Below are 19,891 nucleotides of genomic sequence, written 5' to 3' on the forward strand. Positions count from 1 at the left end.
TATAAATGAATGATAACTAGAACACTTACAGAAAATCAATACTTTAACAGTGTAGCTTCAAGTTTATGCATGTTCTAAACTTTTTTAAAGTACTTTGTAGATAAAGAGACCATATTGCTTTAATAACATCTACAGATCAACACAATTAGTTTCATAATGCCAAATGATATATGAGGTTGTGCAGTTGTTGAGTATATACTGTTACAATGGGTAATGCTTATATGATTATATATGGTACGTACACACACTGCAAAATCTGATAATATTTTTACCAACTCTTATATAATTTGGAATACTCCAGAATCGGAAAAGTTTTATTTTGGGGAGTCAGTATATATTAAGTAGGAGTAGATTTCACTATCAGTGGATTACACTATTTCAAGTAGTTCTCAGTTTAAAATAGATAGTGCCATAGTAACAACCAAATGGCCAGCGATTAGAAATCAGGATTTAACTCTAAAGAGGTGATATTTTTATGGTAGGTTCTTATTAACGAATTAGCAGCTCATCAAGGCAATGTAACAAGGGAGAACTGTTCAAATTTCCATGGTATGGAAGGATATAACCAAAGTAACTTCCAACTGCACAGACATATTATTTCAAATGCAAACTACATAGTTCTACTTTGGTTTACCGGTATGCGGTTCTTTCCATAAAATCTAAATGTAATCCAAGAATAAAGACTATCATTTGCGTTGTCCTCCCTCCCCCCAAATTATCTTGTTAATGTAGTACTTTCCAGTTTCATATGACGCAAACCAGGTCTTTAAAAATAAGTCTCCTGCAACTACCTACAATTTTTTTTTTGATAGTCAAATTGCAAATAGTGCATATTTCTGTTATCATTTTAGTTTTCCAGGTCCTCAGTTATTTCAGTGCATGTGTACATGGGAAGAACTTAGAGAATAAGTTACTGAAAGCATTACTCAATACTGAAAATTCTCCATGTCTTTCAAATGAACTTTTAAATATGGTAAAGCCAATTATTACACATTAATGCTTTTTATTCATTAAATGTAATTTAATGATGCTCTAAGCAAGTCATTTCAGGACAAAACTTTGAAAAGTTACCTGCCTTGGAGAGATGACAAAAAACCCCCCCACCCTCATCTTCAAAATAATTCTAGCCTTTCACTGAGACTGATGTCCTATAGTTAAAAATGAAAGATTTTAATCCTGTATATACAAACCCCATGCATCCCCTAACTTAGTATGTCATCCATTTCCAGCATCCAGAAAATTTAAATGTTCAACTAGTCCATATATTTGTATCTGGGGGAAAAAAAATGTAACATACACCTCATTCAGGCAGCAAAGCTGAAAACGTGACAAACATCTAACAAAAACATACTTCAGCTGCCCAAGCTGATATTTAATCACATTTGCCAAAATATATCCCCCACCCCAGCCTTATGAATTGTATTTTGATGTATCCCATGCATTGAAAGTTCCATATAAGGGAATCCCATCAACAGTTAATTATAATAATTATTTCCAAAACTAAGTACAACATGTCCCAGAAATCATATTTCACTCGTTGGCTCTTGTGATACACAAACAAGTCATTTTGTATTACTTTGAAAAGTTATTCTCATCAGTAGTACCAGTTATTTTAAGATCCCATGTTTACCCTCAGAGGCAAAAAATACTCTTCATAAGTTTTAATGAAAACATTCCAGAAGTTTTCATTCTACAAATCAAAACCAGAACATAATGGCTAAGCTACACTGACATCCTGGCTATGAAATTTTACAAAGATCCTGCCCTGAAAGACCTGTTGCCCTTGAAAATGAACTGTGTTTGCATGTGGACTGCTTTACAGTTCTACACTACCACTGTTGAGTGGTGATACATGGAAGAATTACGTATTGTAGTACTAACTTTCTTCTTAAAAATTTGCCTAAAGACAATACAGAAACACTGATAATTTATCAACTACAGAACTTGCTATAATTTAATCAGATCTGCAAGAATGAAGATTATTTAATCCAGTCTTGTATTACAGAGAGAAAAAAGTGTGTCTTTTTCCATGCTATAATCAGTGGCTTTCAAGCCAACAACTTCTCCAAAATAGTTTCCTAAGAAAACAAGGTTGATGGAATCTCTGAAACCAATTCCCATCTCTCTAGCTCACTTCTGAATCCATTGCCCAGTTTCAGTTTTAGTTGACAGAGGGAATGGAGCCTTGTGGCTGGTTGTTGAAACTGGAAGCCAGGCCAGCAGAAAATGTACGGGTTTGCATGCCCACCGAGAGGGAAGGCAGAAGCCTGCTGTGAATCGCTCTGTTCGGCAATAGGTAGACAACTATCCAAACACCAGGCTTGTGACTGTGTGCCTGGCTGTTGCTGGCTGGACTGTCACAGGAAACAAGTGGTGGGTTACGATTGCAGGTATCTGCGTGTGTGGGAGAGGGAGAAAGGGAGGTACGAGATAGACATGGAAAGGGAAAGAATAAAAAAAAAAAAACAACATTTAATAAAGGGTCTAGGAGACAAGCTGCTGGAAGATGGGCTTCAGATGGTCTGCTCTAACATGCTTTGACTTAGAAGCGTTTCCATAGATAGTTTTAAATCAACATGACTTGAAGTAATTCTACTGTTCCGCTAACCGCCCAGGGGAGCTACCTTAGATTTCTCAAAGAACATTGCTTTATTAAGGTTCACATCAGCCTTTCAGGCTTCAGAGATGGCAAAACATTTGGTGAAGGTACAGACAATTCTGACAGATGTTGTGGAGGGAGGTGTCAGGAAGCGACCAGATGAGAAATCCAAAATTTATTTGGTAAAAGCATAGGTCCAATAAAGAGTAGAATAGTGGGCTGACTCAGTATAGACTTTCCCTTATCTCTTTACTCAACTGAAGGGGATATGTAGCTCGAAAGACTACCAGTCCAGCTCTCAACAGGGAGATGGCCAATGAAGACTAGTTCAAGACTTCCATTTGTGTTCAGGGACATCATGTGCACCAACAGGTGGGAAGGGCCACTGCCCACAGGTGCTGCAGTGATGGAAGTGTCCTCTGCAGATTGCTTACAATGCTTTTTTTGTGCTGGCTGGTGGAATAGGAGATTACTCTACGGCATATTATCTTCTATGAGAGAAGGCATTTAAAAGTGTCAAACAACTGGAATGTACCCACAGAATACTTGAAGGAGTAAAAGATTCTCTTGGTTGAGAGCTGTATATGGAGGAACTGAAGGAAAGGTCGGTCCTTGACTTAGCTGTCACTATACAAGAGCTCTGCAGCTACAACTGTTTCCACTTCAGAATGGCAGGTGTCAAAGATCACGTAACATATCCTCCTCAGCCTCGAAGAGTCCATCTGAGATTCAGAAAAAGCCAAAAGAAAATCCTTTCCTTGAACAAGAGAGGGAAAAGACACAACAGAAAGCATGCCACGGCCAAGGTAGCAGAGTTCTTATCCCGGGTCAGAAAATAAAATACAGGCCTTGTCATTCAGACCAGCAAAAGATGACAGAGTTTATCTGACAGGGTTCATCAAGGGGTAGAGGTGGCGGTGGAGGAGAAACATTCACGGTAAGCAATTTATTTCAACAAGGTGGTTGAAAGGAAGCAAACTGGCTCTAGATGCACTCTGCCTTGTGAATATGAGTGAAAGCATTGCATTTACTCTACAGTAAATCTACTCTACTCTGCAGCACCTTGCTGGTGCCGCAAACGGAAGACAGTTCTCAATAGGGCAGACTGAGAAGCTACATATGGACGGCTATTTCAAATCCTTTATCACCTTCACCCATACTACCCAGACAGAAAAGGGAGCCTACTTCACCCAAGGGTGGGGTGAGGCTGTGGAGGAAAAGCAAACACAAGCCAAAGAGCAAGAATTAATAACAGAGAAATCTACAGTGAGGACACTGTCAGCCTATCCGTTTGGAAAGCAGGGCTTTTAGCATGCACTCAGCTATGTTATGGAAACCACAATATATGCTCCATTCCTGTGGGAAAGGATGGTTTAATGAGACCGCCAACAAAAAAAGCCACAGCATTGCAGTTTTTCAAAAGTAAGAGAAACTCAAACTACAGTGAATACATGTTTAACAGTTACATTGCCATACATGTTGGTGTTTTAGTTCAAAACATTACAAGAAGGCAACAAGTCACCTGTTGACAGGTAAAAATACTAAGAGCTTCTTCACCATCGTCCCTGCTTTGAAGGGCAGATTACAAGAGATTACAGTAAAACAATAAACATTCAGTATATAGTCTTTTTTTTTTTTTTATTCACAGTTACTAGCTTGTTTCGCTCATAATCACAGAACAAAGTCTTTGTTTTGAAAGCAAAAATTAATTACTGGAATTACAGATCAGGAGTCAGCTAATTTGAGTTTACTGGAATTCTTACCTAATTACTAACTGAATTACATATTACTCCCAGTCAAAAGTTTAATCTGAAAGAGCAGGTTTTCAAATTACCTGTTGTCTGCCATAATAGGATCTATTTATATATTTAATAATATTTCATCTTATAGACCTGAAGTGTTTGCTATACAACCCGCGGTGAGCATTACATATTAACTCTATTTGGCAATTACAATAAGGAGGTGGGAGATGAACAGGGACATTTGCTAGCAGAGTTCAAAGCCCCAGAAGAGGTACTGCAGAAATTCTAATCTTCCTAATTCCAGTTCTCACAGCACTGAAAGCTGCACTTAATGTTGGAAACCAGCTTCAAGTCTTCCGTTTCCCACTTAAACCATGTAATTCTCTCTTAGGATGATGAAAACCCTCTGGTTTGCTTTAGTCCAGAATGATGAAATGTTTTTGAAAATGGACCAGATTAATTATTTTGTAACTCAAAGATGGCAAAAATGTTTCTGAAGGACAATTAGCCTGATTAATTATTCTAACAGTAATATCTTATGGCTTTCCATGGGAAATGTATGAGATCTATGAAGTATGCTATTTTGTACTGTTAAGTAGTATTTTAGGGAATCTTTATACACACGTGTTAATACATATATGGAGAAAATACAAAATATACACAAACTTTGCACGTTGTCACATATTATAAAAACAGTATTGCCTTTTATGTTCATATTTGAATTTGGTATTTCAGGTAGCTAATTCCAGTAGTAGGAGAACAGAATAGTAGAATACGTATCAATTTTCCCTGAACTATCAATCAGTAGCCCAAAATGGCACTGGACCCCCTATGTTATATAAGGGGAGAAATAAAGGCAGAAAATTAAGGTAATGTCTTAAATATCACTAAATGTGCGTCACGTCTGCTAGGAAAAATTAAAAGCTTTCTCCACCATAGAAAGTCCCCTCCCCTCCTTTTTTTTGTAGTTTTTTTCCTCTTTCCACATTTAGACTTTCAACTCAGGCATTCACATATCCCAACCTGAAAGTAGAGCTGCCTTATCAAAAGAGCTCAAAGATGTTATTCTGTACAAAACAAAGTTGCTATCAGTATGAAAGGAGACAATAAAAGGATGAAAAACTCATTTTTGAATGCTTCTCAAAAAGTGGTTAGCAATGGATTGCTAAGCATATTTGTGATTGTACTTGTAATGGATGAAATCAGATGCTGTATATAGAGTCTCTCTAATGTTCCCAGGGATTCAACGGCTGTCACACACATTAAGGTTCTATGGATCAAACAACAGCCGAAACCCAAACTGATGTCAACCACGTTCCTGCCATTTATAAAATTACCTAAAGTCTCCTGGAAACACACAGATTCTCTACACAAGTTCAGCCTGCCACGTCACACGTTTATTAGGCAGCTGGGGAGTTTTGCAAAAAGGAGGGTTTGGCATAAAGTTTCAGAGCAAGATTACAACCGTTACTGTTTTAAAGAATATTTTTATTACTGAAGCATATGTTGTTATGTTGGTAGTTTCGTTTAGTGTTTCTAGTTCCCTGCATCTATCCCAGTAGCGTTTGGGAACACGGGAATAAAGCAGACTGAGCAGAGAATAAAAAAATGTCCTCTTCCACTTCCCAGGGATACATGGTGCCCTGCTCAGAAAGCACATCTGGTCTTCAAACATTTTGGGGGAAAAAAAAAAATAAATGCAGAGAGACAGAAAATGGCCACAAAATAATTTTCTAGTTGTATAGCCCAAGAACGCTTCACTTTGAAATACCTTTAATAGGCATTCAACAACTATATTTAAACTCTCTATTTTATAAGCTCTCTAATACATTTATGACTTCAGGACACACTTCTTCAGGAAAAAAAATTCTAAGGGGAAGAAAGAATCTGAGGAATCAATCTAAAACATGTATTTATAACAGGCGAGCACAGCCATTCATATAAATTCATTTTCTCAAACAGAAGACACAATGGGCATACCATCAGTTCATACACTAATTCTGGAACTGCAATTCGGTCATGTAGTGAATACTACATTTCCAATTTTAAGTCTCACTAGAAATGGGTAAAATAATATTCCCAATATCATTACATGGTAAATAATTTCTGCAGTTGGTAGGATGTAGTTAGAAGAGAAGAGAAGATAAAATAAAAAGGAAGGTGGCTTGCAGAGCAAAGAATGGATGGCATGAGCCCAGCAGTATCGAAGTTTATAATTTCTACCTATTACTTCATATAAGTATACATGGAATATGTGGAGAAGTTGTTCATTCTACTTACCTGTCATTCATTGTAATACTACAAACATATTAAATTCCATATTTTGGAAAACAGCGTGTTAGATTTTGGGACTGGTAAAAAAAAAATTGTGCTGAAATGACTCAGAAAAATTTTTCTTTTAAAATACCATTTCTAGAATAATTCCATGAAGATAACCCCTGACTATGAATATACTGTTTGCTGTCCTGTATTGGTTAATTTACTGACCTGTATTTGTTTAGAGACTTTAACAATCATGCATACATACTTCTTGAAAAAGCATGGTAACTTAACTCAGCTTTTTTGCTCCCCTCCATGTGCTGAGGCTGCAACTTACGACTAGACCAGCAATTTTTACCTATGTCTTACCTCTTGCATAAATACCCAGTCATGCTAAAGCCTGATGTGAACAGCGGAGCATACCATTGCAGTTAGATACTTTCTGGAAAGGAGTATTCTACTGCATGAAACTAACACCTTTCTTTCCATTCTTCACTTGATGCCAGATTAACTATTAAGAAAGCTAATATTTACTTCCTAATTGTTTGCATAATATTCAATTATTTGTAAACTAGCAGGAAATGAAAGTGCACTAAATTTAACAAAGTCAAAGCTTTTGGGCTAAGACTTTAGAAGGTCTTTAAGGTAACAAGAGAGAAGTTTATGCCTCTCCACTCCATCTCCTCACAAATACTGAACGAACTACAAATTGATTAGGGTATAATTACACCTGCTCCACTACCAAGAGTGCTCAAATAGATAGTATTATTATTTTGGGGAAATGTGAAAAATATCCAAAAATGTGCAGGAAGCTGAAGTGTAAAATCATTTAGAACACTGAAAAGACAAATGAGAAAAGGGCTTTTGAAGCAGAGTTGTATTTTTCAGGCCAAGATCTACTGTGAGCTAATCACTAACACATACACAACTTGGAAGCCATCAGATACCAGAAAGATTCTACGTTGTGCTGTTTGATATTCAGTAGCAATGACCCAAGAGAAGGAAGGGGTCTGTAAATTAATTATGCAAGTACATATATATCTAATTTCAGAACATTACCAGCAGAATGGAATAGCTGCAAACATAGCATGTGCCAAATGCAGACTCAAGACAGCACCTGGTAAATGTTTATGCATTGAGTGAGGTGGATACGTTTTGTGAGAAGCAGGGGGAAAAAAAAAAGTAATGCAACATATGGGAGCACATTATATTTAAAAGGTGCGTTTAAAAAAACTTCAGGTCAATACTCACTGGATGGCTGCATCCCAATGCATTGCTGTCCGAGCAATAGCATAAATGATATTTGACTATTTAATATAGCTAAAAATGGAACTAAAGTGATAATTGTGGCAGAATTGAGTAGGACTTGTACCTGGAGAGGCCAGGCACCTGACTAGTGGAAGGAGCAAATAATGGAGGGAAAAGCCCTCACCGTTTTGGTTTTCGCTTGATTTGAAATGAGGAATAACATTATTTTTTTTTTTAATGCAACACCTTTCTGTAAATACCAATTTGATTGATATTTAAAAACTGCAATACAATTAAAAATTCTATCAATTTATTAATCATATTTTAATAATGAGCCAGGATGCCTGTTCCTCCAAATTTGAAAAACATAATATCTACCCGTCATGTGATGACTCAGGGCCAGTCTTCGCTATTGTATCAAATATATCTGGAAGCAACATTGGTTTCACACCTAAAAGGGATACAGAATGACACAATGATGTTCTCAGCCTTTGTTTCTATGCAGTATGTTGACTTTCAGAATTTACTTGATACAGTGACTCATGAATTATAAAACTGCATTTAGCAATGTCTTTGATGCATTTACTATTTGCAAGCCGCTCTGGATATACTACCAAAAAGAAAGAAAAAACTAAAATGTGTTTCTTTAAAAAAATCAGCCTTTCATTTGATAGGCTAACATACATACAAACTAGATGTTGTCCATACCCTCCTTCCTGAAGCAGGAGGCTATAAATCCTTCTAGATGCTAATAAATACTCTTATGGAGTAGAACCCAATCCATTACCTTCTAGTCACAAATTTCAGTTTACATATGAAAGTTATTCATTCTACTATGAGGAAAAGGAAAAAATACTCCTCAGGACCGCTCTGCCTACAAATGAACAGTAAATGAACCACCATTTCTGTACTGCTTTGGGCATTTTTCACAGCAGGTGCTTTACACATTCACCGCTACAATCTATTCCACTGCAAATATTACTAACATTGTTCAGAAACAATGTATCATTTAAGTTGTAGTCAAAATATTGTTTCATGGAGTTGACTGCACCTTAGTCTCAAATACGTTCCCACAGCCTACTGCTAATCTTTAAGAAAAATCAGACGAAAGTTTGTTTCTTAACCAACTGAAATGCGAACTCAGCAAACGGGAAGTAAACAGAGCATATGCTTTGAAGGTAACTAGGAAGTTGGAAAACTGAACAAAAAGATGGCTACTAGAATCACTTTTCTTCCTAATTGTGTTTAAAATAGACTTGAAATGACTAAGGAATATAATTTTTATAAAAATGGTTAATGTGATATTCATGGCCATTACTTAAGCATATTTTCTTTGTAAGTTTTCCAATTCAGAAGTGCTCCTACAATACATTAAATTGAGAGCTTAGCAGTTTATAGGAAATTCCTTCAGTTCTCATTTGTGGATCTAGAAAAGGTTCTCTTCATTGCGCTGGCTTGCCTTCCTTCTTTCACCCCTCCTTCCTTCCTTTCAAAGGGCAGCTCATGCAACCAGTGGTAGTGTTTTATTTTGAATTTTCAGATCTAAATTTTTCTGACTCAAAAGTTCCTATTGGAACTGCTAGAACTATCCCCCCGTCCCATTTTAAACGTTTTCATCTAGGTTTGGAAACAGCGTGCAAAGTCATTCTCTCATCTAGCTCAGCACGAAATGGTATCAAACCATGTTACATTTCAGGAGAAAGAATTCAGTGACCAAAAATCGGAACAACTCAAACGTTAACACATGAAAAGTGGTATCACCTAAGCAGCCCTACTCTCAACTACTTCATATATAAAAACCGAACCCCCACTCTGAAAGAAAACAGATGGATGGATGAGGAGACTTTTCCCAAAAGGAAGTAATTTGCTTGTTTGCTTAGGGGCATATACAATTACATTTCATGGTCTGTATCAGCCAACCATGAAAAATGCCCTTAAATGATCATTGTGAAAGCTGTATATAATGGGATGAATGTTAAAAATTTTCTAAAACTTTGGAGAACATATAGATATGACTAAATGGCTGAAATTAGTCAGAGAATCGGGATAAACACAGTGAGTACAATTCTTGTAGGATGGTAAATCCCAAATAATTTTTTAGATTAACATTGTCTTACATCTCTCAGTTTAACGATCTCTACATTACAATTTCTGTGTCTCAACTCTAAGAACAAATAATGCAAAACCTCATGACTGATTTACCTCTTTATGATCTGAGTAGTTAAGTCCTCATAATTGCTACTCATGATTATGGGATGCACAGTACCTCTGACAAGAGCAATACAAGCATTACAGGACCTTGACCTAATGCCTAAATATTCTCACTTCTAAGTTTTTGCCACAAATTGTCAAAATGCCTATCACTGCCCAAAGATTCACTTCTCCAGTGCTCAAAGACATCAACTTCACCACCCAACCTCAGGAACAAGAAGACCACCAGAATGCTCTTTTATACTTTTCACATGTGATTTCTTCAACATATATGGGTATATTACCGTATTCCAGTCTTGATAAAAGTCAATCATGTGTCATTAGTTTCCATGGTTATGGCTTTCTCTTCCGAGCTAGCTCCACATTTTTAGTTACTGTACTAGGCTAGAAAAAAATAAAGTCTGTATAGCTGTCTCTCCATTTCAAGACCTCTTTGTAACTGTGTGGTAGGGACTCATCACACTCCATCCTTCTAAAAATACCCAAAAGACTCCAAAATCCTGAGTAGATAGAGTCCTACTTGACTCTGGAAGATGGAGTGTGGATACAAGTGGACCTTGTATCACCAACCCTAAAACGAGAAAATCCAAGTCAGTCCTACTAAAATCCCGAAAACTTTAGTAGTCTCTTGAGTCTCTTTGATTTAGGATGCAATAACGTATGTCATAATCACAGTGTTTCCAGTCTACTGCATTAGAATATGATTTGTCCTCTGTTACATCTATTACTGGTTTTCTTATGGCACAATGATCTATGAGCCCTAACCTTCTAGCTCTACAGATCAGCCCCACCTGACTACCACAGACATGTACACCTCAGTCTTCCCACTCAACCTTTCAGGGTCAGAAGGAGGATCTGGGGAATTACAGGCCTGTCAGCCTGACCTCAGTACCAGGAAAGATCATGGAGGGGATCACCTTGAGTGAGCTCTCATGGCAAGTGCAGGGCAGCCAAGGGATCAGGGCCAGCCAGCATGGGTTTAGGAAAGGGAGGTCCTGCTTAACCAACCTGACCTCTTTCTATGACCATGTGACCCACCTTCTGGATGTGGGGAAGGCTGTGGACGTTGTCTGTCTGGACTTTGGTAAGGCCTTTGACACCGTCCCCCATAGCATTCTCTTGGAGAAGCTGGCGAATCATGGCATAGGCAAGTGTACTCTTCGCTGGGTTAAAAACTGGCTGGATGGCCGTGCCCAGAGAGTTGTGATTAATGGGGTGAAATCCTCTTGGCGGCCGGTCACCAGCGGTGTCCCTCAGGGCTCAGTTTTGGGGCCGGTTTTGTTTAATATCTTTATCAATGATCTGGATGAGGGGATTGAGTGCACCCTCAGTAAGTTTGCAGATGACACCAAACGAGGTGGGAGTGCTGATCTGCTTGAAGGTAGGAAGGCTCTACAGAGGGACCTGGACAGGCTGGATCGATGGGCCAAGGCCAATTGTATGAGGTTTAATAAGGCCAAGTGCTGGGTCCTGCATTTTGGTCACAACAACCCCAAGCAACGCTACGGGCTTGGGGAAGAGTGGCTGGAAAGCTGCCTGGCAGAAAAGGACCTGGGGGTGTTGGCAGGCGGCCAGCTTAACATGAGCCAGCAGTGTGCCCAGGTGGCCAAGAAGGCCAACAGCATTGTGGCTTGTATCAGGAATAGCGTGGCCAGCAGGAGCAGGGAAGTGACCGTGCCTCTGTACTCGGCCCCAGTGAGGCCTCACCTTGAGTACTGTGTTCAGTTCTGGGCCCCTCTGTACAAGAGGGACATTGAAGCGCTGGAGCGTGTCCAGAGGAGAGCTACCAGGCTCGTGAGGGGTCTGGAGACCAGGTCATATGAGGAGAGGCTGAGGGAGCCGGGCATGTTTAGCTTGGAGAAGAGGAGGTTGAGGGGAGACCTCATTGCCCTCTACAACTACCCGAAAGGAGGTTGGAGAGAGGTGGGTGTTGGCCTCTTCTCCCAGGTGAATAAGGACAGGACCAGAGGAAATGGTCTGAAGTTGCAGCAGGGGAGGTTTAGATTAGATATTAGGAAGAATTACTTTACTGAAAGAGTGGTCAGGCCCTGGAACAGCCTGCCCAGGGAGGTGGTTGAGTCACCATCCCTAGAGGTGTTTAAGAAACGTCTAGATGTGGCACTTCAGGGCATGCTGTAGTGGCAGAGATTGTAGGTTGTTTGGTTGGACTGGATGATGTCAAAGGTCCTTTCCAACCATGAAGATTCTATTCTATGATTCTGTTGTCCTCTGCATATCGCTGCTCTTCTTGGAAGTCCAAAGTTCTCCAAGACACTTTGTAGGCCTGAAAGAATGTCAGGGGGGTAGCAAAACCAGAATTAGGTCTTCATCTCGTGGATTGGAGAGGGATACCTGGCTTCTTCACAACCCTTTCCTCTTTCCCAAACCTTGTGCAAGACATGAAAAAGAACATGTCCTACAGAAAACTGAGCCACTCTGAGGAGCTTTGGTTTCTCCACTATTTAAAAATTCCTTTATTACAGTTGAAGTACAGACTGTCAAAAACTAAGAGGAGACAGAGAGATCTGATTTTTCCTTGCAACTGTCTCATTCCGACAATGTGTAAACAGGAAAACAGGAGACAGAAATGTTTCTCCCAAGCAAAGCCAAAAATCATATGATGGCTGAAGTTTCTCAAGAAAGCTACCTCCACTTAAAGCAAAAACTACACTTCTAATGAAAAAAAGGAGAAATAGAAACACAGACACTTCATAAGTGACAGTGCTCTAGATTTGTTACCTTTAGAGAAAACAAAACCTTTGGTTAAATTGATATAATGAACTTGTTTCATTAAAAACAAATATGCCACCATATACTGTTGCATCACATATAAAGTCTCTTTTACTATAATGGATAGTTTAGACAAAATCTACAAGTTACTTGGATAAATGCTGGTGTGAGAAATCACTTACATGAATGGAAAAAAGACCACGTTTCCCCATAGGAAACCTCCCAAACAAGCAATAAACAAAGAAACTGCCCAGAAGTGTCTGTTCATAGAAACACGCATCTGTAGTAGGAACAAATTCATCTGCAAGTAAAATTGGAGGAGACCCACAAAGAGCAGCATAAGGTTTCACAGTTATGCTCTGTGATCTTGCAAAGCTAGAATAGGGTAGATACCTCACAGAAGTATTTTATTTTGAGGTGGCCCCTGCCAACTATGAGACCATTATTATAAAGAGACTTGTCCTTTCTGCTAGGAAACTTATTTGGACAAAGCAACCCTTATGAACTACTGCGTTATTCAGAACAATTTAAATTCATTTAGCAATAGTGTTTACACCATGAAGCTTAAACCAACCAATAAAGTAACGTCAATTGTATTTGGGGGCCCACAGATCCCACAGGAAACATCCTGCTCTAATATTAAGAAGGGGTCTCTTCTTGCAGAAAGGAGCTCTTAAATTAACAGCTAATAGAAATATTTGAAGATTCACTGCTGATTTAGCCAGGTCAGAGCTATTGTCAAGAACAGAGAGCATTTCTCTCCCTGCTCTTTATCAGTACTCGGAAAATTTAAACCCTACTTAAGCCCAGAAGTTATTTCTGCAGTTGCCTCATGCATCTATGTTCTTTCTACTGGATATCCAGACTACTGTCCTAGCCAGTCTCAATTATACTTACTCATGGAAACTAAAGACTCTGAAGCCACACACTCTGAAACCATTTCCTGAAGTGGAATTCTTCAAAATGTGACTTTAACTTTCATTTCTTCTCTGATGAAGAAAGAATTTTTCAAAATCTGATTATTTGCATTCACTGGTGATGGGAGGAAGAAAAAAAAAAAAAAAAAAAAAAGGATGGGCGTAGGTATTTTTCACTACCTTGCCAAAGTAGAAGAGCTCCTAAGTTAAAGGATAAGTATAATTTATTTGGATATACACAGGTTACTTTTGCAGAGACCAGAGTTGTTAACACATACTAGTAATGGCTGAATTTTTACACATGTGTCTCATTTTCTTTCATGGCCATTGACATTCTCTGTTGGTGTTCTGAGATTAAATGCTGTACCCAATAACACCCGCTCTTAGCCCAGTTCTGGTAAACACCACTGACCCAAATTCAGGATCTCCTATAGCGGTGTCAGTGTTTGCTCAGGTGTCCCTCTGTTGAACTTTGATCAAAAAGATTGTTTAGGAAAAGAAGTAAATATTCTTTCTTCTGAGAGACAATACGATCAAGGATGCTGAAGAAAGGCCCTGAGAATATGTAGAACAGGTTACAGTGATCAAAGTTAGAAAAATAAAAAAACGTAATCTGAAACCATAAGTACAGTCCTTGCACAGCAAGACAGCCACACTTTCCTTGAAAAGCAGTAATTTGTAACTTATTCAGATATCTCAGCCAGGAATTTCTTCTGCTTATCTGATTCTTCAAGTCTAGATATGCTACAATGCCGTAACTGAAAATGGATAGCCAATTCTGTTGTGACCTGTGTTCTCCAAGACCTGGGAACAGACTAAGGGATTTTTTTAAGAACTTACACAGCCCTGAAGCATCCCCACGTACAGTTTCAATCACCTGAAGTCACCAGACAGACACCCCTTCCGTGCTGTCTTTTCACTTTCAACAAGTCTTGACTTCAAACTTCCAGACCACGTGAGTTTGCATGTCAGCAGACAGCATTTAGAAAGCAGCTATTAAACTGCTGTTGTTTTTCCTATTCTTTGCACTGAAACATTTTCTTATTATATTGTATGTAACATTAACCTGTTGATATTCTTTTACACAGTACCTGACCACACTCTGACATTCCTAAAAGTTCTGAATAGTCTCAGCTTGTCATAACTTCCTATGTTACGATTATCATAAAAATAACAAAGAACTGACCATACAGCACTTGATCCAGAGCATCACAGCCTTATCTCTACATTAAGTAATTTAGAGCTGCCCCACTTCTCACTCTCTCTTTTTCCTGCAATAAATAATAATAAAAAAAGACTGTAACTTTAAAGTTGATTTTTAGAGGACATTTACAATGCCGTCTATTTGTGTTAGCACCATCTGACAGAGCATGCAGGGATACTCAGTGTGTCAGATGAAAGCTTCCTTGTTTATTTTTGTTGGCCTGAGGCCATTTGAAAGTTTTCTCATTCACTGAAAGGGCGGGCAGGGAGAGGCATAAACGATGGCTGCTTGCATTTAGGTGTCTATGAGGAAGCTAAATACTCACCTTTTTCAGGGAAAAGCTACCTTGTTGCAAATGCAGAGTCCGTGACCACTATAAGTAATAGCCACCACCCTTATTTTTTCAGTAAACGTTAAGTTTGGATTGCTGAATATCAAGCAACTTTCTGGCCTTATACACACATAGTTGTAATTGAAAGAAAGAAAATGTACTGGTACTAAATATGGTGCCCTGCTAACCTTTGCCCCCCATTCCCAACTATTCACACAAGGTTTTTCAGCTCTTATGATACACTAAGTATCAGAGTTCTGAAGAACTAACTACTTAGGTAATACAAATGTTTATATCTCCTTTCCAACTTCATTACATACTCAATCTGCAGAGCAAGCTGTAGTATGTTTGCTCAATGCAGTCTACCTTAGAAATGAAAATACAGAAGATGCAAGTGAAGCTTCATTTCAGATGTTTCCAGATTCTATTTTCTTTCGTCTAGAAAGAACAGTTCCCATGTTTTGTATAGGAGACTAACCACTGCATTTTGACTTGTGTCTGCATGGTTGTCTTCAAAATATCTGTAATAACTGTAAAAAATTTTTTAGCTGGTGACAGGTCAGCTAAGTCCCAGGAAAAAAAAAAAATTACTGATATCCTCTTCAATAAAATGTGCTTCAATCAAAATTGCCATTTTAAGGAAGAAATTATTTCTGAAATAATTTCTTTCTACCTCCAATTCCTTGTAATAAAATGAGGCTAATATTTCTGTACTTATCAAATGAGTTTTGACAATCAAGACGTGGAGATGAAGACCATGCCGATAGAATAAAATCTCTATTATTTTAGTAATGGGATAAACTGCTGACCCAGTGGTAGACTTTTGTTAAAACTAGGAATTGAATCAGCTGTCGCTGTTTAAGTCTATTTCATGCAGCAGCAGTTACAAGAGAACTTAAGTCCAGTTATGCACTTTAGTTCATTTTTTAATTTTCAATTCGAGCTATAAGTGTGATCTTCAGCCCAAAAATGTCATGCTGCATTTTGGTCATTCATTAAAATCCACTGAAAATGTAGGAAGTTTTAGAATGGACAGACTTAACTTATTTTAGAAAGTATGACTGAAAAACATTTCTCTGAAAGAAATGCAAATCTATTCTGACAGACAGCAACAGATGTCTATAGCATATAATTCAAAATGTTCTGACATACAAAAGCAAGGTGGATGATCTTTCCACAGTTACGAGGACAACTGTTGTTTATTGCTGTACCCCACATCAAAAGGAAAAATCTGAGTGAAGCATCTGAGTACTAAAGAACAGCAGACAACTTTCTTTGAGTAGGGTGGTATGCAGAATTTGAGTAAAACCTTTTGCTTGTTGAACCTCCATGCTCAAGAAAAGTCTCTGAGACAGCAATGAAGATTCTGTCACGTTCCCTAATTACCCCACACTACTTGTCCATAGTGACGGTAACCTAGGAAGACTGCTTTTTCTAGGTTCCTAAGCCAAATTACTTAGGTAATAACAAAAAGTGACTGTTATTCTGCTTAATAATTGCCTAATGTTCTTCCATTTAAACATAAGGGTTTAGGCTCCTGTAAATCATATGCAGCTTGAAAAAATTAAAGCTGTAATTGTTTTTTTTTTTTCCAAACTTAATCTGCACTGCTTTTGGCTCTGCACTCCAGTTTCCCCTTTCTGTTCTGCAGATTTCTTTCTCATGTAATCAAACTCACCATCAAGCTAGAAGTTATATCCTCAGTATCAAGCACCACCTAGACAACTACGCACACTACTTTAACAATTTGCTGACTAACCATTGGCAATGGATTCAAGTTTCTTCCAGTAGTTTTTGGCATGTAGCTTCAACTGATAAAATAATGAATTGCAGACACGATTTGTATTTCCACTGTAGCTGACATCTCTGCTCCACCTGAAATGCTCACCAACCTTTACTTTAGAAAGGGTGAGGTCAGACATGCATAGCAAGCATGCAAGGACTCTTGGAAGTTTTACACACCTTCAGCTCCTACTTCTTTTAATAAAAAAAAAATCTGGGAAATTCTTTACTAAGCCTAAGAAAGTTGCTTCCTTTTCCTGCTTTTTAGTTTCTAAGACATTAATCACAAGATGAAGCTTTCCACAGCCTAAGGGGAGTTCAGTGAAGAAAGAGGAACCAACCTATATTGGAGACACCAGACATTAATGCCCAGTTACTTTAAACCCAGCAAACAGCCCTCAACATCCTAAAAGAAAGAGCTTTAGAAATGGATTTCTACCTGGAAATGGTCACTGTAGACACAAAACGTTAGAAAGCGTAGTAACATTTTGACAGGTACACTTGACTCGTATAATAGAGTGATTATGGCTATTTGCATCAGACTCCTATCTATATGACAAGGTACTGACTTCAATGGTATAATTCATAAAAATTGTGGATCAAATTTCAAAACTGAAATCAAAAAACTTTTGTAGGAAAGACTGCCTGGGGAGAGAGTAAGGCAGAAAAACATCCAAAGGGGGATACGGATTTTTCTATTACCATGGAGTACTGAAGCATTTATCAGACACAAGGAATTCAGGGAAATTCTAGTATAGCATTTGCATTAGAATCTGCAAAACAATATTCAGTGTGCAACATAGGCTAATTAATTTAAAGGATTTCTAATTTAAGTTTAAAGGTAAAGAAATACCACAAGTAAACTTCCAATGTATTGCGGAGGTTTGTTTGTTTGTTTTTAAGAAAAAACTCCAACTTTTTTGTGTCCTGTTATTAAAGATTAGGCCAAAGTTTTCCTTAAGGAAATTCAACAGTTAAAGAAATTATGACTAAGTCTGTCATATCGTATAGCACTTACTTTCAAGATTTATACCTAAAATATTCATTCATTTGTAACATAATAAGTATAGGAAAGTTCAGTCCTAATAACTACTAATAAATATACTAGTAAGTACCATGTAAAGTTACAGTAAATATTTTTAATCAGAAACAAGTGTTCTATAGAAATAAAAAAATGTAGATGAAAACAACTAACAATCTTTGACTGAAGAAATAGAAGTCGTCTCCTCATAAAATTTGGTCTAAGACTTTAAACTGAGAACTCATCTCAAAAGCATTTTCTATGCTCCACAGATTACAGTACGTATCTCACAGAACAAACACAAGGAATTCTCATAACAATCCTGATATTCATTTTTAATCTAGAACAAAGAACTATGGTTATACATTAAAAATTGTGGAAGTACTGTCAGGTAGATTAAACTACTAACAGGCACCTACACATAACAATTTCCTTTTTATCTCTCTCTTGTACTACAGAAATTTGAGACAGTACTTATCCCAATTATGGTGTTCGAAAGCATACCTTTCCTCCAGCCCAATAAATTAAGCTAGAACCAAAAGACTACACTAAAATTTATGACATACCCTTAAACCATTTGAACAACTCTGCCTTCAAGGGAAGGCTTAATTAAAAGGTTTGGTGACTACATTTTTACATCAAAGCCACATGAAACTCACATTGTAGCAAGATCTGAACTTTAAATTTATGTGGTCTTTATCTGCCTGAGGTTACCAAAAATCACAACTAACATACCTTGGCAAAAAAGACTGTGAGGTGTGTTTCACTGCCCAGTATCCAAATGGGAAACTTCGGAGATTTCAAATAGGAGCCAACCTTAAAAAGCACAACAAAATCAGAAACATAAAGCAAACCCAGAAAACTCAGTTAGTGATCAAGTTAATGACAATTCAGTTAGTGAAGTCCCAACTGCTCTGAAAACTACTATAAAATATTCGATGAAATGACAAAACAGCGCAAAATACTTCAGATTCTAATTTTGATCACTGATTCCTATTTGACTTGGAAAACAACATAGCTTATGATGATTAACTGAAATAAGACAGCGGTGAGAAAGTGGTATCAACAATACTTCTTATTTCAACCTTGGAGACATGCTTCAAACACTGCACACAAATAAGTAACCCTATGCTTAACAACACTATAATTGGATGCTAAATGAGGTAGAAGTCCACTTATTAGCTGGTTTTGGATGAATCTATTCAGAATTGACACTTAATTAATAAATGAAGGGACAGCTAGCTACAGTCAATATGCCAACATTCTGCAAACTACATAATCCTTTAACCCTGAGCTAAGTTAAAGGAATTCAATAGAGATTGAAAAGGAAGCAAAGAACCAAAAAGCCTTTTGAAAACAAGGGTATTAATGCTGTTTCAAAAGTAGTATTTGTAAAGCACAAAATTGCTCAAATAAAAACCTTAAATCAAGAAATTCTGTGTCACAACAGGAAGAAACAACATGGACAACGTTGTACTTTAGTTACTTTCAGATGCTTACAGATGAATACATGAAGTAACTTTTACATCTTGAATATATTATATTCAGAACACATTTACTTAATAGCAGTTTCACCATTTTTATTTATGGCTATTTATTTTAAATGGAGGACAGTGATAGCATAAAAAGGGAACAATAAAACTGCAACATTCACAACAGCAAGCCACTTGGGGACTTGACAGTTTTATAACTATTTACATAACTTGCATTAAACATTATTTTAGTAAAAACATAAGCTTCTAACCAGCTATATTAAATTGGTACAATGAAGTTCTATTTTAAATAGCAAACCACGTTTATTCAGTAAGATGCAATTAACAATAATATAGTATTACTCTCAATTTCAA

The 19,891-nt window shown here is 37.6% G+C and overlaps 1 protein-coding gene across 8 annotated transcripts in view; it reads right to left on the reverse strand.

The window, feature by feature from the left end:
• Positions 1-19,891, reverse strand: part of MINDY3 (MINDY lysine 48 deubiquitinase 3) — a 60,169-nt gene that overhangs the window by 13,871 nt on the left and 26,407 nt on the right. For all 8 annotated transcript variants that reach the window (XM_054189777.1, XM_054189775.1, XM_054189776.1 and 5 more), the window contains one exon: positions 18,780-18,860. In XM_054189777.1, the coding sequence (XP_054045752.1) occupies positions 18,780-18,860 (81 nt within the window). The remainder of the gene's footprint in view (positions 1-18,779; positions 18,861-19,891) is intronic.

This window comes from Rissa tridactyla, chromosome 2 (assembly GCF_028500815.1).
Source record: "Rissa tridactyla isolate bRisTri1 chromosome 2, bRisTri1.patW.cur.20221130, whole genome shotgun sequence".
Classification (NCBI taxonomy): Eukaryota; Metazoa; Chordata; class Aves; order Charadriiformes; family Laridae; genus Rissa; species Rissa tridactyla.